This window comes from Lonchura striata, chromosome 7 (assembly GCF_050655825.1).
Source record: "Lonchura striata isolate lonStrDom1 chromosome 7, ASM5065582v1, whole genome shotgun sequence".
NCBI lineage: Eukaryota > Metazoa > Chordata > Aves > Passeriformes > Estrildidae > Lonchura > Lonchura striata.
This window is the reverse complement of record NC_140709.1, coordinates 38,659,436-38,686,040: the sequence shown is the minus strand read 5'-3', so window position 1 is coordinate 38,686,040 and position 26,605 is coordinate 38,659,436. Positions and strand designations below refer to the sequence as shown.

The 26,605-nt window shown below is 50.3% G+C and overlaps 1 protein-coding gene and 1 long non-coding RNA gene across 3 annotated transcripts; both read right to left on the bottom strand.

Annotated features, from left to right (window-relative positions):
• Positions 1–2,525: 2,525 nt before the first annotated feature.
• On the bottom strand, positions 2,526–5,191 carry LOC146766970 (uncharacterized). The gene is made up of 2 exons (XR_014956839.1): positions 4,868–5,191; positions 2,526–2,990 (listed from the first exon to the last, which is right to left on the bottom strand). It is a non-coding gene; the product is annotated as an uncharacterized LOC146766970 (long non-coding RNA).
• A 4,753-nt stretch (positions 5,192–9,944) lies between these two features.
• MREG (melanoregulin) lies at positions 9,945–25,240 on the bottom strand. Of its 2 annotated transcripts, XM_021536076.3 has the most exons (5): positions 24,657–25,234; positions 21,339–21,498; positions 13,742–13,832; positions 12,002–12,165; positions 9,945–11,198 (listed from the first exon to the last, which is right to left on the bottom strand). In XM_021536076.3, the coding sequence occupies exons 1-5, from the start codon at positions 25,133–25,135 to the stop codon at positions 11,067–11,069; spliced, it is 1,026 nt and encodes a 341-aa protein (XP_021391751.2). In that variant the 5' UTR covers positions 25,136–25,234; the 3' UTR covers positions 9,945–11,066. The 2 variants fall into 2 exon arrangements, with proteins under 2 accessions (XP_021391751.2, XP_085441725.1); XM_085585599.1 differs by lacking the exons at positions 9,945–11,198; positions 12,002–12,165; positions 13,742–13,832 and adding an exon at positions 15,742–16,122 and having other exon boundaries at positions 24,657–25,240.
• Between the last annotated feature and the right edge of the window lie 1,365 nt (positions 25,241–26,605).

Genomic DNA, 26,605 nt, shown 5'->3' with positions numbered 1-26,605 from the left:
TGCTGTGAATTCAGGGATCAGGGAGATCTCAGTCCTGGGAATTGGGGCTGCTCAGCAGGTGTTCCCCATCTTTAGGGCCTTGTGCTGCCAACTTCTCCAGGGAATGCTGCCATGCAGCAGAAGAATCTCCTTGGAGGTGCCTTGCCCTTGCCCTGCTCACTCTGTCCTCAAACCAAATTGATCCCCTTTGCAAGCCCTGTGGATTTGATGCTCCCAATTCCCTTCTTTTCCTCCTTTTTTGTCCTGATGGGAAGTGAAAGGGACAGGAGGGGAATGGTGCCTCTCAAAAGCTGCCAGACCTTCAGCTACATGTCATAAACCCACTCCTTTCTCTAGAATTCACACCATGCTGCTTTTCATTCCTCATCCTTTTCAGTGTGAGTAGTTACTCCTTTTTCTCACTTTAATACAATTGTACCACACTTCTCCTTTCCCATATCCCAGGAAGCTACTTAGCCATTACATGGCATTAAATGGAGTAATTGCAAGATTAGGTTCCTTCAGCCAGGCCATTAAAAAAATGCCATTACAGAGGAACTGCAGGAGAGTGCCTGGAAAATCAAGCGTTGAGGGTGAAAGCTCTGCAGGCATATTTTTATTGCTATTGACCATCCCAGGGCCTCTGGGAGAAGGGAGCCAAGAGCATTTCTGGGGTTTTTGTCCTCTGAGGAAGGAGCCAAGGCAGGAGTGGCTCCATGTGGGGTGGGTGGGATCAGCTGGGATCTAGGCTGTTGTCTTCAGTGAGAATTAAAAATAAACACTGTCAGCCCTGGGAGGCAGAGCTGGAGTGCTTGTCCAGCTCCTTGGGACAGCAGGGCCAGGGAGCTCCTGGAGAGCTGTGGAGCTGAGGGAGGGCCTGGAGCAGGAAAGGCTGAGGGAGCTGGGGCTGAGGAGATGCTGAGAGGGGCCCTCAGCTCTGGGTGACCCTGTTGTGACCCTGAGTGTCCCTGGGTGTCCCTGAGTGTCCCTGTCTGTCCCTGTCCGTCCCTGTGTGCAGGAGGGCAGAGCAGCCCCAGGCTCTGTTCCAGGCCCAGCGATGGCCCCAGAGCCCTGGGCAGGGCTGAGCCCAGCAATTCCCTGCCCAGGAGGCAAAACTTCCCTGTGGGCACTGGAGCAGAGCCCAGAGAGGCTGTGGGTCCTCCCTGGCTGGGGATATTCCAGAGCCCTGTGCACAGCCCGCTGTGCCCTGTGCTCGGGATGGCCCTGGGGTGGCACCAGCTGAGCCTCTGTGCTCCCTTAGCCCTGCCCCACTCCGGGATTCTGGGATTCATCCCCCGACATGAGTTTTTTAGGTGACCCCCAGGTGAAGGTGTTCCCCAGCTCTCTCTGGGTTTCATCCAGCAGGAAATCATTTTGCCACATTCTCCAGTGGTGTCACCAAGGCCGTCATTTGCCAGGTCACAGATGGCTCGTGACTGTCCCTGCTCCCTCTCTGGGCTGGGGATGGAAAGTTCCTGGGTGAGCTGAAGGGAAGGATCCCTCTCTGTGCCATCAGCAGGTGCTGGCCGTGACCTCCCAGCACTTGGGCCTTGTCACCATCATACCTCTGCTTTATCCTGAGCCTCTCCTCAGGTGGAGTCCGGCTGTGGTGGCACCCCCAGAGCGGGGAGGGACATAAAGGACAGCAGAGCCACCCGAGAGCCAGGGCAGGGCTGATAAGGAGCTGGTTTGGGAGGAGTGACTTGGAATGCTGCATGTCAATGTGGGAGTGCTGAGTCCCAGATAAGATGTGGGTGGGTGAGATAACAAAGGGTCAGGAGGGCTGATCCCGGGAATATTTCCTGAGAGCAGCTGTGTTCAAAGCTGGCTGCAATTTGCTGCCTGCTTTTCCTTGATTGGGAGGTGACCTCCCTCTGCTGCCCGCTGAGGTTTGGGGTTGATATTTGGGTAATATTTGTCAACAGACCAGACCAAACGCCGCCTTGATTTGTGTTCTAATGCACTGCTGTTTGTAACGGGGATTTTCGTGAGAGAGGCAGCGAGGGGAGGGCGTGTAATTTAACCTCCAGGCTGTAAAAATCCACTTCTGCTTGTACTTGTTGATAATGTAACTGTGACACAGCTAATACCATATGATCTGAATGCACTTTCACAGAGTTGTCATAATGAAGGTTGGTCTGTACCCACAGGTGCAGGATGCTGCTCACAGTTTGATGGAAAACTGAAACAATTGGGATTTTTTTTGTTTGTTTGTTTTGTTTTGTTTTGTTTTGTTTTGTTTTGTTTTTTTGTGTGTGTTGTTTATGGTCCTTCAAATATTAACAACATTTTTTTATAGCTGCCCTCTATGCAGTACTTTCACCTGCAGTTGTCCAGGGCTCCATAAAATAACCATTTTTATTTGAACTAAAGAAAAACTGACTGGAGGAGGAAGACCAGGTTTGGGTGAGGGTGGATTTGTTCCAAGGAATTCCAAGGGCAGAGCGGGACCTCCTGTAAAATGAACATTTTGTGTGGTCATCAGTTGCTTCAGGAGTATGTCACTGTCGAGGCAGGACGGGAATAAGAAGACTGACTCAGAAGGCTGCTGAGAGTAAAACTCCGGTTTATTCAAAATTCACTGCTCTCTTATTTACATTCTTTTCCAACTCTTTCCCAGGCTTCTGCCTGGCTATAAACTCTTCGTTTCTCTCTTTGAATCTGAGACCCACAGGAGTATAGATTAAATCCTTGGAGAAGTAGATGTTAGAAAAAGAACAGAAATTACCCCTTGTAATGAAACCAAACCTGCAAATACTGGCTGGTTTTGTCTGTCTTAGTACCTGGGGAAATGAGTGCCACGAGACCTCATTTCTGGGAGGGCTGGAAATGGACAGTGAGGGGTTTGGGATGTGGGAAAATCACTGCCTGGAGAGGCTGGGGTGTGTTCTGGGAAATGCAGGCACTGGAAGAGCAAATCCTTCAGCTGTCAGAGCGAGACACACTTTTTCTGTCTCTTGGAGATTTCTTGGGTCACTTCTTCTGTCTCTCGGGTAGAAATTCTGGCCCACCTGCCATAATTAAAAGTCAGGATACAAAATTAGGGGGAAGTGCAGGATGGTGTGATAGGCAGGATGAGTGTGGCTCCAGAGAAGGGAACTGGAGTGAGCAGGATCTCATGCCTGAGGGGGCTGGGGTGGGTCAGAGGATGGAGGATGTGCTCCTGGAGGCAGTTTGGGTGCATGAGAAGAGGCTGAGAGTGCCCAACAGGAAAAGCATCACCATATGGGACTATAAAGTGAAGGGAAAACCCCCTCGAGATTTGTGCAAGTGAGTAAACAATTGCTATCCCTACCTGCCTGCAGGCAAGAGGCTTTGGTGTGAGTCTGCTGTTCCAGGCTTGGCCAAGGACACAGCCTGGGAAGATCCTGCAGTGTGATTCAGCCCAGTTTGTTTTGAAAAGCCCCACAAAAACACAAGCACATGTACAGGAGGCACGGAAACTGCAGCTTGTGTTGGGAGCACAGTTGCTGGGTTTATACACTTCAGCCAGGAAGAAAGGAATTCTCGTTGAAACTTGTTCTGTCTGTTGCTCTCTATGTAAACTTCACATATTTTGTGGGGTGCTACATCCACAGAGTAATCAGAATGCATGGGGGGAAAAAAGAGGCAACATTTGCACATAGTCCAGTTTCCATCTCTGCTTTGCTGCTGCACATGATTAGCACATTTAACATAACTGCTAGCACTCACTTACAAAGACTATGAATAAATCATTCCTTTGATTTTCTTAAAAAAATAAGAGAAATAAGAGATAGGGTAGGATGAGGATTGCATTAAATATGATAGTGTTTTGAATTTCTTCAGTCTTGAACGCTCTTTATTCAGGGACCGACATATTAAAATTTTAAATTATTCCCATTAAAACATTGTTCCCTGGTACAGCTGTCAAGAAGAAATAGAAAATAACTAGATCATTTGTGTCTGTCCAAAAGTCACCAAAATTTCCAAGCATTCCCAAGGAGAACTCTCAAGGAAAGTGTCAGAATCCCAAATGACCTCAACATCACCTCCGAATCAATAGCTTGACATCTGATAGAGACAAGTGGAGAATGCTCAGCGATAAAGGGAGCTTATGTGGTGCAGCAGCAGAACTCAGGCAAAGAATTAAAGGATAAGGAAAATATCAGACTGTAAAAAATCAACAAAGATACTGTTGCCAAAAATTAGAACTCTCACTTTGGGCTGTAGGAAAGGAGAAAAGCGGTAGGAGATTGTAGGCAAGACTCAGAGGCTGATCCCCATCCTCTGCCTGTGGTACCACTCCTGTTGTTCTGAAGCTTTTCAACAAGTTGTCTAGGAACAAAATGTAAAGAGTCTAGAAGGGAGAAGGAGGAAAGGAATAAAAGATGATCAGATCTGAAAGTGAGTTTTATCTGGGGAAGGAGGAAGGAAAGAAGGAAAGATGGGAAGGGAAGGGAAGGGAAGGGAAGGGAAGGGAAGGGAAGGGAAGGGAAGGGAAGGGAAGGGAAGGGAAGGGAAGGGAAGGGAAGGGAAGGGAAGGGAAGGGAAGGGAAGGGAAGGGAAGGGAAGGGAAGGGAAGGGAAGGGAAGGGAAGGGAAGGGAAGGGAAGGGAAGGGAAGGGAAGGGAAGGGAAGGGAAGGGAAGGGAATGAGAGAAAGAGAGAAAGAGAAAGAGAAAGAGAAAGAGAAAGAGAAAGAGAAAGAGAAAGAGAAAGAGAAAGAGAGAAAAAGAGAGAGAGAATGAGGGAGGGAGGCAGGGAGGCAGGAAGGCAGGAAGGCAGGAAGGCAGGAAGGAAGGCAGGAAGGAAGGCAGGAAGGAAGGAAGGAAGGAAGGAAGGAAGGAAGGAAGGAAGGGAGGGAGGGAGGGAGGGAGGAAAGGGAGGGAGGCAGATTTCAGTACCTGCTGGGCTTTCTGAGCCACTCACCAGCATTCCCAGTATGTTTGCAGGTACTCCAGGGAAGCTCCTTTTCATCTGCAAAGCAGAACTGCAGCCTAAGCCACTTTTCCCATCCTGTAATTCCCCTCTTTAGCCACAGACTGGGGAGAAGTGACAAACTGCAAACAGCCTGATTACCCAAACTTGGGTGATCCCTGTCCAAGGAGGTAGGAAGGAAAACTGAAAATATTCCTGCAGTTGGGCAAGTTGGAGCCAAACAGCACTGTAAGAATGTGTGTGATTAGATCAGGACCAGTTGCTGTGTGTGAGCTCTCTCCCTGTTAGCACATCTACCAGCTCATCAATGTCCATGAAAGCAAAAGGCTGCATCTGTCTTTAATTGGGACAGATAAACTGCAGGCAAGCCAAATTCCTAGGCATGCCTGCACATGCCTGTGCAGAGCTATAGTCTCTCTTGGTGATCTCATTTAAACATAGTCAAAATTATTAAAAGATGCTGTTATATGGATATGATAATTCGTGCAAATAAAACTGTCATATATTTTATAGTAATGTACTGTTAAGATACTCTTAAGAAGTTTTACTTACTTAAGAAGTTTTTACTACTTAAGAAGTTTTTAAATACACACAAGTGAGCAACAGGGATTGCAACACAGTGTTGAAACCACCTGGACAAAGGAGGGAGGATTCCATTCACAAGCATTTGAACATGATGCAGAAGAGTAGATGAGCAGCTGGCAGGAGGTTTGTTTATGACTCCAGTGGTGTCTGGACTTGCTCTGCTGTTTGTGTCTCCAAGGTCTGACTCAAACCCAGTTCAAGCCAGGGGAAAGAATCCCAGCAGTTTAGCAGATATAAAGCTGCCACTCTGGAAAGGATAAACTTTTGGTAACACATCCTTTCATAAGTCTCTCTTCTTTCTGACGTGCTGGTGACTCTCCTCGGGCTGGGGTTTTGCTGGTGGTTATTGGGGCATGCACAAACACATTTCATCCTGTTGGTGCTACTCACAGGACACTGCACCATTGCAAGAGATTCTGGCAACAGTGCTGTACCCTCTGCACACCCAAATAAATGCTCTGCCCTCCTCTTGGGCAGTGCCTGGGCCTCTTGGGCCTCCATTTGCTGCCCTTTTGCCTTTGCTTTGAGATCACAGAATGGTTTGGGTTGGATTGGGCTGCCAAGCCCACCACCTTCCATAGGCAGGGACACCTTCCACTAGCCCAGGTTGCTCCAAGCCCCATCCAGCCAAGTGGCTCTATCTCTGTCTCTATCATCTCTATCTCTATCATATCTATCTCTATTTATCTCTATCTATCTCTATCTCTATCTCTATCTCTATCTCTATCTATCTCTATCTCTATCTCTATCTCTATCTCTATCTCTATCTCTATCTATCTCTATCTCTATCTCTATCTCTATCTATCTCTATCTCTATCTATCTCTATCTCTATCTCTATCTCTATCTCTATCTCTATCTCTATCTCTATCATCTCTATCTCTATCTCTATCTCTATCTCTATCTCTATCTCTATCTCTATCTCTATCTCTATCTCTATCTCTATCTCTATCTCTATCTCTATCAAGTCCAACAAAATATTCACTTAAATTTATTCTCACTCTGGAAAACCTCTGTTCTTCCCAAGAGTAAGGACAAGGCTTACAGAGAGAGGTGTAGCACATTTCATCAGACCAAACAAGACAGGCCAAACAGCCAGGCTTTTGCTCTGCCAGTCCTTCCTTAGGGTTTTATTAAGAGATTTCTTCACCATCTCCCCTGTGCAAGGACAGCTTCCTGGTGGATGTGTCCACAAGGTCTGCAATTTGTAAGGCAAAGAAATGGTTTTGATAATCCCCAACTTGCTTAACAAGGACTCCCCACACAAAAATGTTTGCTTGTCTTCAAAGGAATGCTTCTGGAGAGCTACTTGGTGGCCAGTCACTCAGCGTTACTGATGCTCATTAGACCAGAAAAAGCACACGCTTTCCCTCCAGGGAGAATGTGTAAGTGTTGGAATGTCTAACGTTAGAAATGATTGAAACTGAGCAGTTTGAAATGGTAATTTTTCCTACAGCTGAAATTGAAAATATGACAGTTTTCTTTCCCGTGTCCATTCTCGTTATTTATCAGAACTTTGGCTGTGATTTTACATCCCTAACAAGCAAAATGGATAAGCCAGACCCCTTCCAGGCCACCGCATCCCATCTCCTTTGCCTGCTGCGGCTCCAGCCTTTACCAAACACCTGCACTGCCACCTTCTGCCTGGCTTATATCTCACAGCTGAATTTCCACCACACTTTTGGTTTTTCTTTTGCTCATCCTGCCAAATTCAGGATGTATGTCCTAGGAAAGCTTGGAATACAAAGAAGAAACAACACATGCATATGCACAATCAACACGGTCTGTAAACTGATTTTTTCCCCTAGCTGGTCTCTATTAATTGTGCTGTGCTTACTTCCTAGCTTTAATTTGGAGGAAGGGAACTCTCCAGTGCTGCTCCCCATGACCCAAAAATATGAAAATATTTTGCCCAGAGAAACTGTGGCTGCCACATCGCTGGAAGTGCTCCAGGCCAGGTTGAGCAGGACTCGGAGCAACCCAGGATAGTAGAAGGTGTCCCTGCCCCTGGCCAGGGTCATCTTTCAGGTCTCTTCTAAACCAAACCATCCTGTGATTCTAGGAGAAGAAATCCAAGTGAAGCATAACCATGGCTTAGGTTAAAAACAAAACTCCCTTTTTTCTTTCTTTCTTTCTTTTCTGATGACATATTAGCTAAACGCAATGTCAGGCTGAGGGGGAAGAAATATCTGAAAGCCAAGTGAACCCAGATGTACTTTAAACCCTCCCACATCACTAATTTTAAATAATTCTTGGTCTTTTTCCTTTTCTGATTGAAGGAAGGGATACCAAAATCACCCTCTACTTAGAAAAATAAATGCTCTTAGTGAACATGCTAATCCCTGCAGCAGCCAGCCTCAGAACAAGTGGCACTTCCAAGCAGGAGCAGGCCCTGGAAGAGAGATGGGCTGGGCACCGTCTCCTGGAAAGCACCAGAGTCATTAGTGAATGTCTAAACCCCAACCTTTAACAGAAAGCCAGCTCTTGCAGGCTCCAGAGACCCGATGCATGCAGGAAAAGGTTGGGAATATTTCCCCTGCATCGTAAACGGGATTTTTCCCATGCTGAGGGAACAGTGGCATCTGGTGTTCGCTGGGCTCTCCTGCAGCCAGCGCTTCCCGGGAGGCTGATGGACATTCCCTGGACATGGGCAGGGTTTGGCTCCCCAGCGGCACCTGGGCCATGCAGGATGCCCGTGGGAAATGGATTTGTAGAGAATTCTCCAAGCCTGACAGAAGGCTCACAGATCTGTATGTAAACCTTGAGATAAGAAATGCTGACTTAGAAATGCCATGGAACAGGACAGACATTCCTGAGAGAGAAATGGAACTAGAAACGAGTTCAAAGGATGGCCTTGCAAATAAACTAGTTGCTTTGGAGAAACAGAACTATGAAAGATGCACTGGAGTAGGACCCACGAGGGGTAATTTTAGATGATTGGCTTTAAGGCATCTACAGCGAGGTGTGGCAAAAGCTGATAGGCCAAGAACCACTTATAGGGTATTGTAATTAAAAAACAGCTTCTGATTGTCTTGGGTGAATTATAACATCTGTATTGTCTCACCCTTCTCATGAGACTGAAAATGGAATAAAAGTTTTTAAAACACATCTCAGTTGTCCCATCTCTGGGTCAGAAAAGAACTGAATCCAACAGGGCCTGGCTCCCCAGTGGCACCTGGGACATGTAGGATGCCCAAGATGTCTCAGGTGGGGGGCTCAAGCCCACCTGAATGGCAGCTGGAGGCCTGGGTGGTGCATCAAATCCCAAACCACTTCTAGTGAAGAAGGGAATCGCTCTGTCGGGGCAGGAATTCCAGGACCCAGGACTGTTGTGCATCTCCCTGGTATTTTCTATGGAATTTAGAAAAGGCAAACTGCTCTCTGCATTTTGCTAATTGAAAGACAGTTTATTGGTCTCCTATCCCAGTGCATGAAAGGACATTTCCTATGGAGGTGGACACCATGACCAAGTTGAGCCTGGATCTATATGGAAACAATTTCTGCTGGTTCCTATCATTTTTCAAGTTGCAGATTTTCCAAAGCTCTGCATCCTTCTACTTCACCAAAGGCTGTTCTGCAATATTTTCAGGATACCCCATGACCAGTTTTAGCTGAGTACTGGGACTGACAGGCTTTTTTCTGTTCCTTCTGTGATCAGTCCACAAGCAGAAGTTCTGAGCCAGTTACTCCTCCCGAGTGTGGAAAGGAGCAGCTCCGCTCTCATCCAACAAATCCCAGCTCCTCCTTGTGGCTGCACTCAGAAACTCGGTGCTTTCCCCGCACGAGGCCTTACTCAGCAGTTAAACTCACTCAGAGATACTGATTATTGTCCCTTTTGGGCAGTCTGCCCTATGAAGTTACAACAAAACGCATTTCGGTGACCGAAATCAGAACTGCTCTGACAGCCGTGACAGCGAGGGGCAGCTCTGCGAGGCACTGCTGAACGCTGACCTCCGTGGTCAGACAAGCAGCACAGCTAAAAGGATTCCTCTTCTTGCCTCTGAGGTTTCCAGACTCATCAGGTGGCTTTAAATAACAGCCTGCACTGTAAGTGACAATGTGCCAAGGGCTGATTTTGGGTGGCATTGGGCACCTTGGCACGGCGCTTCTCAGAGCGTGGATCTCTCTGTTCCACGACAATTTGTTCAAATCAAACCCCGGATTTGTCGTGGACCAAAGTTTATTTTCTATAAAAACACGTGAGGTTTTCCAAACAGCAGCTGAACTCCTGCTAGAAAAAAACAAATCAGTAGGAAATTGGTACCTAATGCCAAATCCCACTGAAATGAAATTTGATCCCCATCATCTCCTACAAAGACTTTGGTCTTAGGCTGGCAAATGTAACTCTCCTAAGTCAACAGGCAATTTAAAGTGTGTAGAGAACAAGCTGCAGAGGCGCTACAAATATCCCAACCCTTTTGCTATCAGCAGTCAACATAAACATTGTTACCTGAGTAGGTTCACAGAGAGAGTAAGAAAGGCTGGTTTTGGAATGTTTTCTTTATTAAACTCAGCTTTCGCTGCTGTTCTGAGTTGACAAAAATGTTTCCCAGGATGACTGGCAAACAAAAACAGCTCATAAATACTTCTTTTTCAAACACTGTAGGTACAAATAAATAAAAGCTCTAGTTTGCTACTTTGGGAGGCCCTGTGCAACCAGCATTTTCAACTGGCCAATTAACAGCATGTGTGTTCATCAGTGAAGAACTTCCACTTGTTTTTAAATTATCAAATCCAGTGTTTAAAAATTATTGCTCGTTACCAGAAAAAACCACAAGATTAAAAAGATGTTCATTATACCATCCCTGCTGGTAATGAGGATTTTTATATTGCCAGTACATGCAGCTTTGTGGTGGGGTTTTTTTAGGCAATTAAGACCAAAACTTTTCAAAATAGGTCGAGATGCTGGACAACCAATGTTCCAGGAGCCAAATTCTCAGCAGCTCTGAACTTGGCACCTTCCTAAACTTTACCTTCGTTTAAGATGTCAAGCTGAGCACCCCTGATAAAAACATCCCTCAGCCACTAAGGGCTGGGGATGGAGCACCCAGCTGTGACACTGCTGCAAGGCTTTGCTGCCTGGAAGTAAATCCTGTCCTGGCACGGCTCCTGCCTCTTTCCCAAATCCCCTGGGACCTGCCTGGAGGGCTGGGGTGAGGAAGAGGACCAGTGCACAGAGTGGTAGATGATGGAGGTGTTTATCCTGTCTCACTGCTCCTCCTGGCCGGCAGGCTCCAGGGAGGGGACAGTGGCAGGTACCAGCAGCAGGTGGAAAGGTGGATTTCCTCACAGCCCTTGGAACCAGAGGCACCCGAACCTCTGCGGCTCCTGGCAGTGACGCCTCGCGTGGCAGATCCCCCCGTGCCCACCGCACACGCTGCTGTCCAGTGGTGTCCACCGGGGCCGCCCCAGGGCAGCGGTCACTGCCCCGTGCTGGGAGCCCCGTGGGGCCAGCAGCCGCCTTCCCACGCGCTCCTGCCGGGCACGGCTCGCTGCCCTCCCCGCCCGCCACGCGCTGCTCCACGGGGAGACCAGGAGAGCTCTGCTGCTGGCCCGGGCAGGGAGCCCGTCAGGAGCGCTGCCGTGTCACGCCGCCGAGGCCGCTGCTCAGGGCACCGCGGGGACGCTCTGCGGGGGCCGCGGGCCCTCGCCCGCCCTGTCCCCGCCGGGCCGCTTCGGATACACCGCGCTGGCCGCCTTGAAGAACTCGTCCGCAGCGTCCAGGGCGATGAGGCGGTCCTGCCAAACAAGGGGGGCTGCGGTCACTGTGGGATGCTCCAGGCATGTCCCTGCACAGGGCCCTCCTTCCACAGCCACTCTCAGACATTAGGCCTCATCTTTTCACAGAATCACAGAATGACCAGGTTGGAAGAGACCTTCAAGTTCATCCAGTCCAACCCAGTCCCAACTCCTCAACTAAACCCTGGCACCCAGTGCCACATCCAGTCTTTTTTTAACACATCCAGGGATGGCAACTCCACCACATCCCCAGGCAGACCATTCAAGTACTTTATCACTCTTTCTGTGAAAAACTTTTTCCTAATATCCAACCTCTGTTTCCCTTTACACAGATTGAGACCTCTGGTTCTGTCATTTGCTGCCTGGAGAAAGAGCCCAAACCTCACCTGACCACAGCCACCTTTCAGGGAGCTGTAGAGAGTGATAAGGTCACCTCTGAGTCTCCTTTTCTCCAGGCTAAGCACCCCCAGCTCCCTCAGTTGTTCCTCACAGGGCTTGTGTTCCAAGCCCCTCACCAGCCTCGTTGCCTCCTCTGGATGCATTCAAGCATCTCAACATCCTTTTCCCACCTTGTGTACGGGATGCAAGAGCATCCAGTTGCAGGGAACTTGCAGAGGGGTGTGGAACTCATGGTGCTGCAGCACTGGCATTTCCAAGAAAACTGAACACCAAGCTCCAAGTGCAACATCTGAGGGGATCACCCCAGATGTATCTGAGCATCCTGTGGCTCACTTGCTCTCCTCCCCCTCCTGTGAGCTCCCTGCAGAGCTGGATGGTGGGGAACGTGAGCTCACAGTACTCACCACTACGAAGAGGTAGCGCTCGGAAAGCTCCCAGCTGGTCGGGAAGATGTTGGTCTCTTCCGAGAGCTTCAACAAGATGTCCCGGGCTTTGCTCATGTTCCGAGAATCGCTGATGATGCTGAGTTTGGTCACTGACAAGAGGGAATCTGCTTCCTTCTGGAAACCTGGGAAAGAGATGTTACAGAAACAAACGTGAGAGCAGGGTCATCCCTGAGCCCTTCAGGCTCTTGGAAGGTTCCTTTTTCCCCCTGCACCCTGGGCAGCTGCATCCCTACTTCCTAAACAAACCAGCACTCCTTCAGGCAGACTGTGGGACAGGTATAAACCTGCTGGTGGGAAAAATAAATCACAAAAGTAACCACAGCAAGTTCATTGCTGGTTTTCCTGAGAAATGGTGTGTGAACATGCACAACCCAGGGTGCTGATTCACCTCTTCCATGCTCCTGATGCTACCAGAGCTTTCAGGGCTGGTGGGGCTCCCTAAATTGGGTAACAGGGATAATACCTGTGGCAGTGATACACCAGGCTAATTGTTCCTGTAGCAGTCAGCATCAGTTACAGGAAGGGTATCCAGGGGAGGAAAGGTGGAGGAGAGTGACTGCAGGGGTCTTTAAATGCAATGACTACCATTAACTCTTTGTGCTCACTTCCAGGGGGCTGGTGGGGATGCATCTCACATGAAAACACTTACGAGGTAAGAGTGGTGGGCTTCTGATTAAAGCGGAGGCCTAGATAACAGAAGATGGTAGGTTTCACACCTGGTTTCTCATTTAGCACCACTAAGGCCAAATGATCCCTGGCCTTGAGCTTCCCTAGCCTTTGCAGAACATCTCTGGAGCCACTGTGGATGTGAGAGGGATGTGGGAGAGCCTTTGTCACCCTGCAGTGAGAGATGGAAGGATGCCAAGTGATCCCTACCAAGCTTGGCCTGCTCAGGCTGTGTGAGCACCTGGGTGAAGATGAGGGTTGACACCCGGTTATGGATTTATGGTGTTCCTCCCACCCAAATGCCAGAATAGCAGGTAGGGCAGGAGTGGCTGAGATACCCATCTCTGGCTCCCATTGAGGGTATCCTAGAATAGATTCACTCATCCTCCTCTCATCAGCCACCACCCACCTCCAGAGCATGATGGAAGTCACCCAGCGGATGTGCTGGCACATCCTGAGTGTCACATGCTGTGTGCCAGGCAATTGGGAAAACCCCGTCACACCCACCACCACCACCTGCAAACAGCAGTAGGAGGGCTCCTGTGGAGCAATTCCACTTGGTGAAAGAATATTTCAAACCCACTTGGGAGCAAATGAGGTGAGTGGCTTAGCTCTGATCAGCTGCCACTGGCTAAGAAAACGAAATAGATGTATCTGTGTTCCCATCTGAAAGGAATATTCATTCATTCCTGCTTATCTTGTTTAGAAAAACCCAGGGTGAACTCCCACTGCAAGGTTTCCACAAGGAAGCTTGGAATGGGTGACTGTGCATGCTATTATGGGCTTGGAAGGTGATCATGGCTCATGGGCTTTTGATGTGCCTGCAGACACGGTGTCCATGTCCCCTCCCCGCTGTGCCTGAGCCCTGGGGAGCCTCAGATACCATGTGGGACACCTGAGGGAATCGCTCAGCAACCTCCTTTTACTCCCCTCCTCTCCAGCTTGATTTTGTGGAGCTGTTCCCATCCTCAGCCCTGCTGGGATCTGGCATTCATTACCACTAGAATTACATCCATTTGGCCTCCAGCTTACCTAAATCCTCCAAAATGTGTTTCCACCTGCTCCTCACTTCTTTCCGGGTCTGCCGTAAGGTATAAATGTCATAGTTGAGCTTCTGCCACTCCTGCAAAGCAAAAGGATGAGAGACACTCAGACACTGGAATCTGCTGCTTTTCAAGGAATTTCAGCTCTGAGGAAGGGAGTCAGAGGTGCAGAGTTGGCGTAGGCACTGAGCTATGAGGTGGTGGCTGTGAAGGTCAATGACCAGGCTGCTGCTGACCCTGGAAGAAATTACACTGACCCACACAGAATATTTAGCTTGACACTTGGTCTCTGTTTAAAACAGCTTTCAGTTTCCCTGAAATTACAGAATTTAGCTCAGGTATTGGTGACAACTGCTCCTCAGTCAGACACAGAGCCCTGTTTGGAATGAACTGGAGCAGGCAGGTGTTCAAAAGTACTAGAAAACAAGAAAAACTGATTTTTTATTTTTTTAAAGATCAGGGTATCCTCTTTTGAAAGAGGAGAACATGGATGGATGAGGGCTGAAGTGGAGCCATCTGATATGATAACACTCAGTGGCTACCAGGTGCTGAAGTCCATGTCTCACTTCACTGCACAGCTGAAATATTGCACTGGACCTCCAGCTTTAGATCTGGACAATGGGATACTGGGCAAGAGGGGAGGGTTTGGGGTCATTTATTAAAGTCACAGCGGCACATTTAGACACACCTGCACAAGTCTCATGGTGGGCTTGGCAGTGCTGGGTCAATGGCTGGACTCAATGATCTCAGATGACTTTTCCAACCTAAATGATTCCATGATTCCATAAGCATGCATTCCTGTGGAAATGCATGTGTTCTGCAAGAAAACCAGGAGCACTTTTCCCAGCTCCTCCTAGCCAAGTTTTATCAATACACACACTGCAAAGGGTGCATTTTTAGAAGCAGCCCAACAGCAGGGTCAAAACATCACCTGATAACTTCCTTCCAGTAACAACATTAATTAATCTCATTTCTCAGCAGGGGATTACCTAGATGGGCTCCTGAAGAATAAACAGGTGTTAATCTGTGCTGTCACCCTGAGATTTTCCTACAGGCCATGCTGGGTTTAGAGGAGAAAAACAACGCCCAAAGAGGTCAGCCCTGTGTTAGAAATCCCACTGTTTTCTGGTACTTGGTCAAAGAGCTGGCTTGATTCCATAAAGATTTGAATATTCCTTAGTGTTTTTTCCCTGAATGTGGCTGACATTCTACAACTGTGGAGATTTAAAGCCAAGCCTGTTTTCCTGCTGATCAGCACTAGCTGCAGGAAGCCCTGGGAGATTATTACACTTGGGAAAATGCAGCCGGTGGGGTTAGGACAGTGGTGACTCCAGGTCAGGAGAGCAGGGGAACCAGCTCTGCCACAGCCACTCACTCCCAGAGAATAAAATCCCCTTCCAGAGACACATTTCCCTCTCTCCTGAAGTGGCACTTGGACCAGCTTTGCTGTTTGCACAGGAGAGCACCTGGCTTTCAGCACAAGGCAGCAGGACAGCCCTTCACCAGAGGAATGAGGCAGGGACAAGACTCTCCCAGCTCAGAGCTGGGAACTGAGCTCCTCTGTGGGGAGAAGAAAAGAGGGAGGGGGGTTATTATGTTAAAGCTTTGTGGGAAGTTTATTGAAAACTTGAGAGTTTTTAGAAAGAGGCTGAAAAGCTGCATGATGCCTTGGTCCCCACTGGCAGGGGCTCCTTGGAAACGCCTCGGCCCTCTCGTGACCCCCTGGCACAGGCAGAAAGGAGAGGGAGCCAGTCTGGGCATGTTGCTGGGGAATAGCTCTGCCCTCCCATGGAGAGAAACAAGGTCTCTAGTGCAGACAATCCCTCCAGACAGCCACTGTCATCACAGGCGTGCTTCATGCTGTGGAATCAGGGAGCTGGGACACTGGGAAAGATGCTCCTCTCCACAAAATGTGTCCTCCTGGCAGCCAGCAGCAGCTTTGAGGGCCGTGGGGATTTACCCCGTGGTAGGAGCCAGACTCCTCTCTAAGCATGGAGAGCAGTGCTTAGCATGCAGGGAAGCTGCTCCTGATTTTCTCTGGATTAACAGCAGCGTGTTTTCCCTTGTCGATTTTTGTTTTAAGGGAATCTAGGTTATGGCTTTCTTGTACATCACAGTGTCTGAGCTGTGTTATGGAAGTGAATATGGCGAATGTTCAGTCCCAGGGGGGCTCTGACAGCATCCTGCCGATGGGAAGTTTGGGGAGTGTGCAAAGGAATCATGTTTTGATACAAAACTATGCTTAACTGTGGTGCCTGCGTGGGACTTCTTGTTCTGGTGGGATTTATTTTGCTTGAGCACGAAGTTGCATCTGTTTATAGTTCTGTAGAGAAAGCTGGGAGGAGGATGCTCCCAGCCATGGAAAAAGACCTAAAGAAGCAGAGATTATCAGGATGAGACTGGGATGAGCTCTCAAAGGGACTTGTGCCTTGCTTTCCATCAGTCTCAGAAACCACCGGATCTTCCCAGGCACTTCCTTCCAGCAGAGACATCTGAACTGCCACGGGCAGTGCTCTGCGTGCCTTTAATGAGAATAAACTCAAGAGCATCTCTCCACACCCAAAATTATTCTAAAAGGCATCTCCCTTGAGCTACAGAGCAGAGGAAGAGCACAGCTCGCCGTGCCCGTGCCGAGAGCCGAGGCTGTGGGGAGGGATGCCGTGGGTCAGCCGGGAGCGCTCGGAGCATCCCGGGGCTGCTCAGCCCCGCCGGGCAGGGCAGGGGCTCCACACCAAACCCTCTCCCTCGGCCTCCTCGGGAAGTCAGAGGAACTCCTGGGCCAGGGAGAGGCTTCTGCACATGGGACTGGAAAAGCACAGGGCGAGACTGACACACCAATGTGGGCTGTTCCTGGGACATCCCAGCCACGCACTCAAAAGCAGTCCTTTAAGAAATGGACTCTTTTGCCAAAATCATTAGTTAACCACAGGAAGCCAAAGCAGGTTGCAGTTCCCAGACCTGTTTTTTGCAGCCAGTTTTGCCCTTTGAACCTACAGAGCAAGGCACGACAGATACCAGTGGGGGCTTGAGAAAACCCTAAGTGTGTGAGTCACAAATATCCCAGGAACAGTAGGGAAACCCCACTGCCTCCCTTCTGTACATGCTCAGCCCTTCAAATATTTATCTGTAAAACTTCCCCAGACTCTCTAGTGTGAAACACTAAATCTGCAAATGCCAAATGACATGGAATAAGCCAGGCTGGTACGTAACTCGGAGCTCTGGGAAAAAATGTGCCAAGAGAACAGGCAATGTTGTCCAGCTTCTCATCCCTGATCATATGAAAGTTTCCTAATTACTAGGGAGCTTTCTTCATGCTGCCAGAACAATCCTCTACCAAATCCATTGACTTTATTCTCTTAGAAGCAATTGAGGTCACCATTCTGTTCAAGAGCTATTTTAGAAATGAGATCAAAACAGAGTTATCAGGGAAAGACTGCAGAGTATCAGCACAGGGATGCTCCTGCTCTGGCTCCACTGAAAGTAGCTGAACAAATATAAGATCAACATTTCAGAAGAATGTTGAAAACATTCAATTTAATAGCGGCATGCAGGCATTAAGAGGGTTGGGTTTGGGCTCCCCAGCCAGCAACCCCAGCCCTGGGTAAATCCCATCACCTCTCTGTGCCCCAGTAACAGCTGGTCACAATTCTGACCTTCTCTGTGACCTGTTTAGAAAAGAATAATCCTGTAGGAGAGCAGAAGGAGAAAGAAAAATAGGCCTTGCCAGCTCATTAATGGGCTTTTCAGGGGGATCATGCCAGCATTGCTCTGCTGGCCAGGCCCCTTGCAGGGATGCAAGCTGAGGAATTGCCTTTGCTATGGGGTTTGTGATCCCACCTTTCCCTAGGGAATAAGCCAAGAGAAGAGAGAAACAGTGGATTTACTGCAAGCCATGAGAACAGGGGTTTTTCCTCAGTCACCATGTGAAATGCCACCTTTAGTTTCTGTTCCCAGAGCTGCAGCACAGCTGCCCTGGCTCCTTCTCTGAAGCCAGCAGTGGTGCACAGCTCTCTGCCCACAGCTGGGTGACCCCACACACCCCAGCAGAGGCCGTGGAGAAACCAGGGCCACTCCAGAGGGAACCTTAAGGAGGGGACTCTGTGCACCACACACTCATTGGCCCAGCAACAGCCCCAGTGCAGCCCTTGCTGCTCTTTTCACCATCAGATCTCAGATTTATTTTACCCTACAACAGGATCAATGAAGCTGCAGAGCCAGAGTAGGGAAAAAACCTCCCATTTCCCCCATATCTGAAATATGATCCCAGCCTTCAAAAGCTGTGATGACAGCTCTCATCTTCCATGGCTGCATCTGCTTGACCAGCCCCTCAGCAATGGCTTTCCTGGTTTTCTCTGTGCTAGCTAAGGACACACTGAGTTTGGGCTGGAGCTGCCAAATTTCCCAGAGCAGAACTGCCAGCAGGGACAGCAGGAAGACACAGGTCCACATGGATCAGGTGTGGGTCCTGCCCCATGGTGGGGGCAAAGAACTGACCCCAAGAGAGGGCACCAACACTGCCAAGACAGGGCCATGCAGATCAGGAACACATGATGGACAGCAACCTGCTCTTTGGGATCCTTCCAAAGGCCTGTGCTGGGAAATCCCTGAGATACGGGTGGGGAATGGCAAAGCACATAGTGAGTGCACACCAGAACTCCTTTGTTAAATGAAGGAGCAGAAATGCAGCAAGTTCTCCTTTCAGACAGTGTTAGGCACAGCAAGTACCTATGGTTTTCTAACACTTGTGCACCGCACAAGAGAACTGTTCCTCCACCCTCAGTCCTGCAGTATGCACAGGCTCTCCCTGGGGATGTTAGGAGCAGAGCAGCCCCCCAAGCAGATGATGGCTTTTGCAGCCCAGTGTTGTTCTGCAATCAGACTTCTTTCTCTGTCTCTGAGCTGAAGTCTTGTTAGGAGGGGACTGCACTGCAACCTGGCCTAATTTTAAAATTCTTGCTGGAGTAAGGAGAGATTTTGGCACCAGGGGCCAAGCACAGGAATGCTGGCTTTGCTGTCCAAGTCTCTCCCTGTCCTGCCACACAGCAAGAGCTGCAGCTGGAAACTGCAGCAGCCTGCCAGACTTCCCTGTGGTGCCTCAGTTTCCCAGCTGTAAGAGGGGACAGCAGAGCTCCTGCCAGTCCTGGGCTGCAAAGGGCACGGGGCCACACTCAAAGCAAGCATAAAGTGCACTGGCTTTCCTCAAAACATTCCTTACTGTTGCCCTGATGTTGTGCGCCCCAGGCTTTTTATTGATTGCACTGCATGAAGAAGCAGAGTGTGTGATCCTGCCTTTGCTATTGAGAGGAAGCCCCGTGAGTTTTGGGCTTTCTTTGTCCACTGGCAGGCACTGGGACTGCTCAGAGCCGCCAAAAACCCTACAGATACACTGAGGGCAGGAGAAAGGGCAGGATTTAGGGCCGGCAGGCACTTTGGGTTTGGGAGATGCAGGGGCAGGAGCACGTTCCTGCTCAGCCATAACTGATGCTCTTCCCTGCCCCCCGAACGAGGGTGACACACAACACTGCTGTGCACCAGTGCAGCCCTCAAATGGAGCTGTCCTTGTTTCCTTCAGCCACTTTGGGATGGATGAAGCTCCCTGGCTTCTCTCAGACAAGCAACTCAAGGTAGAGAGAGCAGCAGTGGGGAGGGAAGAGATCTCCAGTCCGAGCCGTAAAGGTCACATGCCGGCATGAAAATGTTGTTACAAAACCATCCATTGTAAACACCACGATTAAATCAAACTCACCAAAAGAACACCCCATTAAATGGGGATTCTGACCAACTGTACACAAGCATTCCATTACCTCTTTTAGCTAATTACAACTTGTAATTTTGATTTCTCTGGAGTTTAAGGCTCCTTATAAAGCTGAGCTGGTTTTTGGTTTACAGAGACTATCACAGGAGAAACAGTTACACTCCTGCAGACTCTTGGTTGAAGTTAAACATGAAGCCCCCAGGCTTTCCTGCAAATATTCTGGAGTCGTGAAAGCAATCAGAGAAGAGAAAAATGTGTCACTGTTTGCTACAGTCTGCTCCTAATCAGGCCACTGCAATCTCCTTTGTGCTGAAGTGCCTTCTTAGCAAAGGAAATCAGGACAGCAGAACAGCCTTTATGTAAGAGCCATGATTTTTCCATTCCCACTAAGAGCCGTGGCAGTTCCCTGCTTCCCGAGAACTGCCGTGCATCCCGCTGGAGCAGGACTGAACTTGGCACGTCCCCAGGCACTGCCCACGGAAAGGACAAACCAGGGAAATGCCCAACCAAAGCAGCAGCCTGGGGAGGCAGGAAATGGGGCTGGGCCCTGGAGCTCCCAGCACACCTTGGTGGCTTGTGGTGGTTGCAGGGCATCATTCCCAAGCATGTTCCAGCTGCCATGAACGCCTGGGAAACCTTGCTGGAATCTCCCTGCTTCCCGATATGTGAGAAACAAATGTTTCCTAGCCACTGTAAAGCACCTTCCTCATGTTCTTTCCGTTCCCTGTCACTTTCTTTTCCTTTCTCTGTCTCTTCTATTCCTCCTCTCAGTGTCATTTGTCCCTGTCTCCAGCTCAAGCCTACTCTGTGTGTTTTCCCACATCCCTGCATGTAGGCAGCCCATTACTGACCTCCTGACTGCCTTGTTTTTTAAGTGCCAGCTGCTGTGTTCCCTCACTCCTCCACAGAAAGTACATAACCTTTGGTTTGGGCTGAGCAAAAATGCACAGAAATAGAGATTTCCAAAGGGGATGGGGAGTAAAGGGAGGAAGTATTCTGGAGGCAATCTATGCTCAAAGGGATAATGCCCTGGGAGGGCACTAAAGTATCCCAGCCAAGGAGAACACAGAGATTCTCGCCATAGAGGGACATGAACCCAAGGGTACCATGGAGGTGAGAAACACACCACACCTCAGGGCAGCTCCTCCTGGATTAGGTGCTGGAGATACTCCTGAGCTTCCCAGGGATGAGATAGCCAAAGAGATATCCACACCAGATGTAGGATAAAATCTGGAGGGCGATGGAACAGGTGGGAGGACCTGGTCCCTACATGAGCCACACTGGGGGACTCTGGGGTCTCAACAGCAGCTTAATTGAAGGAAGGGCATTGATCTTGTTGGTGTCAGTCCAGAGGAGCCCACCAATGTGATCAGAAGGATGAAGCAGCTGTGAGGAAAGGCTGAGAGAATTGGGATTGTTCAGCCTGGAGAAGAGAAGACAAGGTGACCTAATTGCAGCCTTCCAGTGCCTGAAGAGAATCCTATAGGAAAGATGAGGCAAAACTATTTACAAAAGCCTGGAATGACAGGACAAAGGGGAATGGCTTCAAACTGATGGAGTAGGTTAAGATGGGATATTAGGAAAAAAGCATGTTCCCTGAGAGGATGGTGAGACCCTGGCACAGGGTGCCCAGAGCAGCTGTGGCTGCTCCATCCCTGCAAGTGTCCAAAGCCAGGCTGGATGGGGCTTGGAGGAACCTGGGATAGAGGAAGGTGTCCCTGCCCACAGCAGGGGGTGGCACTGGATGAGGTTTAAGGTCCCTTCATCCCAAAGCGTTCTGTGATTCTGTAATTCACCACACCCTGCCAAACACCCCCAGCCCAGCCCTCACCTCCGAGTCCTTGTCCAGCTGGTTCCTGACCACGATCATGTTGTAGAGCACGCGGTCGTCGTCGGCCTCGGTGTGGGTCACGTCGTGCGGGGTGCTCCACAGGTTCTGCTCCTCATCCCGCGCCAGGGTGGCTCCGAAGGACGTGTAGGGGTTGTTGTTACTGCAGGGACAGAGGGGAAGGCAGCCTCAGCACCAGGCTGCCTTCCCAGTGCCCACTGCTGAGCCCTTCCCTCTCCCACAGAGGAGGGAGGGGAGCAGGGGGCATGGGGGTACAGAGGTTTTTTTCCTTAGCAAACATCCTGAGCAGGCAAGCCATGGTTCAAACCAAACCATGGGATGTCCCAGGTGCCCCCCAGCCAGCAGCTCCCACCTCAGAGCTGCAGTGATGTGCTGAGCTGTGCAACAACACACATGGCATGGAAAGGATATTCAGCCCCATCTTATTTTGTAAATGGAAATGTCCTCAGCCTTCTAGTGAACTCCAGGCTTTATGTGATTAGCAAAGCTGAGCGTTATCTTCTGGGAAGGCTATCCCCATGGAGGTGGGGAGCTTTTCTCTGCACTGGGGCAGTTCTGTTTTATGGCTTTATGTTGCTATTGGGATGTGCCATTTTTTAGCAAGGACGCTTCTGCCAAGAGAACTTGTAGCAGGGGATCTCCATAAAGTGTCTAAGCCAGATGTCCAGCCACTTGAGCAGAACAATACAAGTGCAGAACTATTTTTGGTCTTATCACCCTCTAGCAATCCCTGTTCACTTCTTGTTAGAACAACCCACTGTTTATTTTGTTTGCTACCCAAACCCCATTCCTTTCCCAAGGAACTCATCCAGAGAAACTTCAGGTAACACTGTGAGTACCATGGCACCAAGCCATAAAAAGATGCTAAGAGGAACTCCGGCACATAGATGAAATAGAAAAAAAAATAATTCCCGTCAGCATTCCAGCAAGAAGGTTAATTAGACTTTCAACAAACCAAAAACCTGAGCAACAGGTAATAAGGGGAAAGATAATCTCTTATAATCTCTCATTAAAAACAAGCAAACAAAGGTAACTTGGAGGGTGTGGAAGGGCACAACCATTTTTCAGTGGTGGAGCAGACAGGGAGGGAACACTCAGGAGCCAGCTGTGCCATTACGAGTTCACTCCCACCCTGCCTCCCACAGCTTCTTCCCACTCAGGCATTTACCCCAGTAAATATGCTTAACATTTGAATTGCTTAAAACACCAGTATTTAGCAATAACACTGCCACACCTGAGCTTTTCTAAGCCACTCCCTCCCTCACAGCTTGAAGGGCATTTCCCAGCACATTCCCGTTTTCAAATCACAGCATGGAGCATCCTGTAAAACATGTGGCAGCGCCCAGGATGCAGCAAATCCATACCAGCACAGAGAGTTCTGCCAACAGCTCTTCCAAGCAATGTTGCAAAGGAAAAAATGGGAGCGAGAAAAGAAGCACATGAATAGCAGTGGCTTTGCAGGTTAAGGAGTCTCTGTGGCATCAGAAGGGACAGGGAGCATTTCACACGGCGGATTTTCCCAGAAAATGGTGAGCACCAATGCTTAGTCAACAGATTTCTGCTCCAGGGGGCTTTCAGTTCACATTAAATTTTAGCATTTGGAGCCCAAATATTTACTTTGTTTTCATCCTGAGTGCACCATCTGAGCCAGACTCCACCTTCACCCATCAAGAGACAACCAAGCAGCCCGGATGCTTTGCAACACCAGCTCCCAAACCTAAAACTCAGCTAAAAGAGCTGAAATCTCAAGCAATTCCTTCACTTTAAACAGTAAAAATAAAGCCAGCAAGCTACTGCAGGATCCCCACTATGAAATGAGACCCCACAGCCCGCTGGGGATGGCGATTAGGCTGTTAGATTAATTATGCTGGCACACGTGTCTAAGGGCAGGTGCCTTTCCAACTCCCAGCATTTATAAAAGTTTTCCTCCTTAGGGCCAGCATTAACGGGATCGCCAGCCTGTTACTGAAGCGAGGTGCCAGGTGAGGGGCAGCAGCAGGAGCCTCTCTGCACGTGTGCCCGGCTCCCGGGAGGTTAATGCCAATTTCCTGGCCCGGAGGCCCCATGCTTGGGATTAGCCGGTTATTATTTAGGTAACTGTTTTACCAGCGCGAAATCAGGGCGTTTGAAGGCGTGTGTTGCCAGCTGTGCTTTAGCTGGCAGCGATGCAGGACAGCCGGCAGCGTGCCACCCTCCTCCCCGAACGCGCCGGTCGCACCGATGGAGCGGTCCCGGCTCCATCCCGCGGCTGGGACACCCTCTGCACCGGGGAAGGAGGGAGAGCCCCCGCAAAACACCCGTGTTTCGCCACACGCAAACCCTCTCTAAGTGCTTGCACAGCTCTTCTCCGCGGGTCAGAGAGAATCCGTTCATTCAACAGCCCCAACCTCACGCTCTGCGCACAAAGCGGATGCGACCGACAGCGGGAGAGCAGATCTGCTCCCCAGAGACCAGCACAGGCAGCTCTCCCTTAAAGCCGGCTCGGGCTGAGCATCGTCATCTCGTCCCTGGCATCCCTGAATGGAGCCAGGCTGGAGAGCTGCGAGTGTTCACCTGGAAAAGGGAAGGCTCCAGGGAGACCTTAGAGCCCTTCCAGTGCCTAAAGGGGAGAATGACTTTTTACTGGGGCAAGGGGGAACGGTCTTAAACTAAACGATGAGAGACTTAGATTAGGTGTTAGGAAGAAATTCTTCCCTGTAAGGGTGGGGAGGCCCTGGCACAGGTTGCCCAAGGAAGCTGTGGCTGCCCGATCCTGGAAGTGTCCCAGGCCCGGTAGGAGAGGGCTTGGAGCACCTGGGATAGTGAAAGGTGTGCCTGCCCACGCAGGGGTGGAACTAGACGAGCTTTAATGTCCCTTCCATCCCAGTCCATTCTGGCATTCTGTGACCCCAGCCTGCGAACAGAGCTCTGCACAACCCAGAGCTGCCGGCAGTGGGACCTGACCCCCGGTCAGGGATGCAGTGCCCCCCTTTTTGTTCAGCGCCCCATCTCCTCTCCTGAAATCCCACCGTGGAAAGACAAGCGCTGGACCGTCCCTACGGCCGGGGAACAGCGAGGGGATGCCGCGGGCACGGCTCCTACGGCCACCGCCGGCTGTCAGGAGGAGTCCAGCCCCTGCGGCAGCCGGCCGGGCGGAAAGAGAGGGGAAGCGGCTCCATCCCGGCGGGGAAGATCCCTCCGGAGCCCCGAGCGCTCTGGCCGGGGATGGATGGTGACAGCGCGGGGAGCGGGGCAGGGGACAGCGGCGGGGAGAGGCTCCGGGCGGGCGCATCCCCCGCCGGGCTCCGGGCCGGGTCTCACCTGAGCAGGGGCTCCTTCTCGGGCGCCGCCGCCTCCCCGCCGCAGCAGCCGCAGCAGCCGAGCGACCGCAGCCAGGCCCGCAGCCCCATCGGCGCCGCCGGAGAGCCGGGCAGGGCTCGGCAGGGCCGGCCCCACGGCCGGCCCCTGCCCCGCCCCACCGGGGCCGGGCCGGGCTCCGCGCCGCCCCACCGGCCCCGCCCCGCGGAGCAGCGGCCGCTGCGCCGGCTCAGGGACGGAGCTGCTGCGTCTTTCTGCGTCCTCATTGAACCGCCCTCCCGCATCTTCCCCCTGCATTGCCCTGCACCATCCTCCTGCACTCCTCTGCAACCCCCTGCACCCCTCGGGACTCTCCTGGATTCTGAAGCGCCCTTCTGCATCCTTCCAAACCCTCCTGTACCCTCTTGTCCCCTGCAGCATCTTTCCCTGCCCTTTTGCATCCTAACGCGCCCTCCTCCATCCGACTGCATCCTCCTGCACATCCTGCATCCTCACCTTTCCACACCCTGCTGCACTGCCTCGCACCCTTCTGTGCCCTCCTGCAGCCTCCTCAATGCCACGTTGCATTTGCAGCCTCCAGCCCTCGTGCCCCCACTGGAACAGACCATCACTGGCCACCACAGCATGGCCAGAACCCAAAAATCCCCTTTTTCCAACCCTCTGCACCACTACACTTCCAGGCCTGTTCCCACCTGGCTTTTGGGACACAGGACTGTGATCCTGGGAGCTGCAATGGGAAATGGGCAGGGGGGATGGACTCGCCTGTCTCCTGGTACAGGGGCTTTTGAGGAAGAATAGAAGAGCCTAAAATATTGCTGCCTTCTCCCTTTTTTCCCTTTTGTCAGGAAAATTAATCCACAAACACCAGAGGTTTATGTCCAAAATATATACAGAGGGGTCCTGTAGTTTTATTTGAGGGAGAGCCATGGGATATTTCCCCTGGGGTCTCTCAAATTTTTAGAGGACACAGCCTCCTTTTTATCCTAATTTCCTAGCTGCATTTCTCTCTTTCCCCATTGGCTGAGGTACTTGAAAGGTACAGACTTCCTGAAAAGCCTGATACCTAAGACCCTTTCTAATGTATACCCCACCCCACCTCCCCATTTTTCTTTGTGTCTCTGTTCTTTTTCTCTAAATCCAGAGATTTAGCACAGTCTTGAGTGAGTAACAGTCTGGGTCAATTAATGAACTTCCTATGGAATTTATGGTTTCCCCATTGCTTCTTTCACCTCTCCCTATCTGTCCTTACCAACCATCAGGCCCACAGTTTACAAAGACACCTCCTTCTCATTCCTTTCACTGTCTTACATTCTATCACATGCCTGGCTAGGACCCCAAGAAGGAAAAGCTTAAGCTCTGAACTAAGATGGTCCTGGATCTTGTTTAATTGCCACAAATTTGTTTGCATTTCAGAGCAGTCCATCAGGCATCAGCCAGACCCAGAGCGATTGCTCTGAGTCTGGTTTGGCCATGCATGTTCCCAAAGTTATTTAATTTTAGTACAGCAGCTTCCTGACGCCACTGGACCTTTTGCTTGTGCCAGCAGATATAATAATATCAGCTACTACATCCTCATGCCCAGAGAGTGCATGCAAGGAAAGGTGAAATAAGATCATTCTGAGCTCACATTTCTCTCCCTCCTTTTATTCCAGAACTGCAAATTCATCAGCACTGGATCCGGCCCCTGTGTGGGGAGTGAGATATCTCTGGTTGCTCGACCACAGATTGTCAGGTAACTTCTAAATTTCATTTAATTCAGTGGCTCCACAACCAGATTTCCCAGCTTCCCCAATTAGAAGGTGAAACAGTGAGAGAAGGAGTTGCTGCTGTTGTTTCTGGAAGCCCCCAGCACTGGGCTTGCTTTCAGCCCATGCTCCGGCCCCAGCGCTGCTCATCAGTCATTCCATCAGGAAGGATTTACGGCCGGATGAGCCGAGGGGCGAGGCAGGATG

Excerpts from the sequence above, each read along its gene's own strand:
- MREG (XM_021536076.3), bottom strand. The coding sequence starts at position 25,135 with ATGTGCAGGAGGATGCAGTCGGATGGAGGAGGGCGCGTTAGGATGCAA. Across the intron at positions 21,499-24,656 it reads GAGAAGGAGCCCCTGCTCAG|TAACAACAACCCCTACACGT; the intron begins GTGAGACCCGGC and ends CTGTCCCTGCAG. Across the intron at positions 12,166-13,741 it reads ACACATTTTGGAGGATTTAG|GTTTCCAGAAGGAAGCAGAT; the intron begins GTAAGCTGGAGG and ends TCTCTTTCCCAG.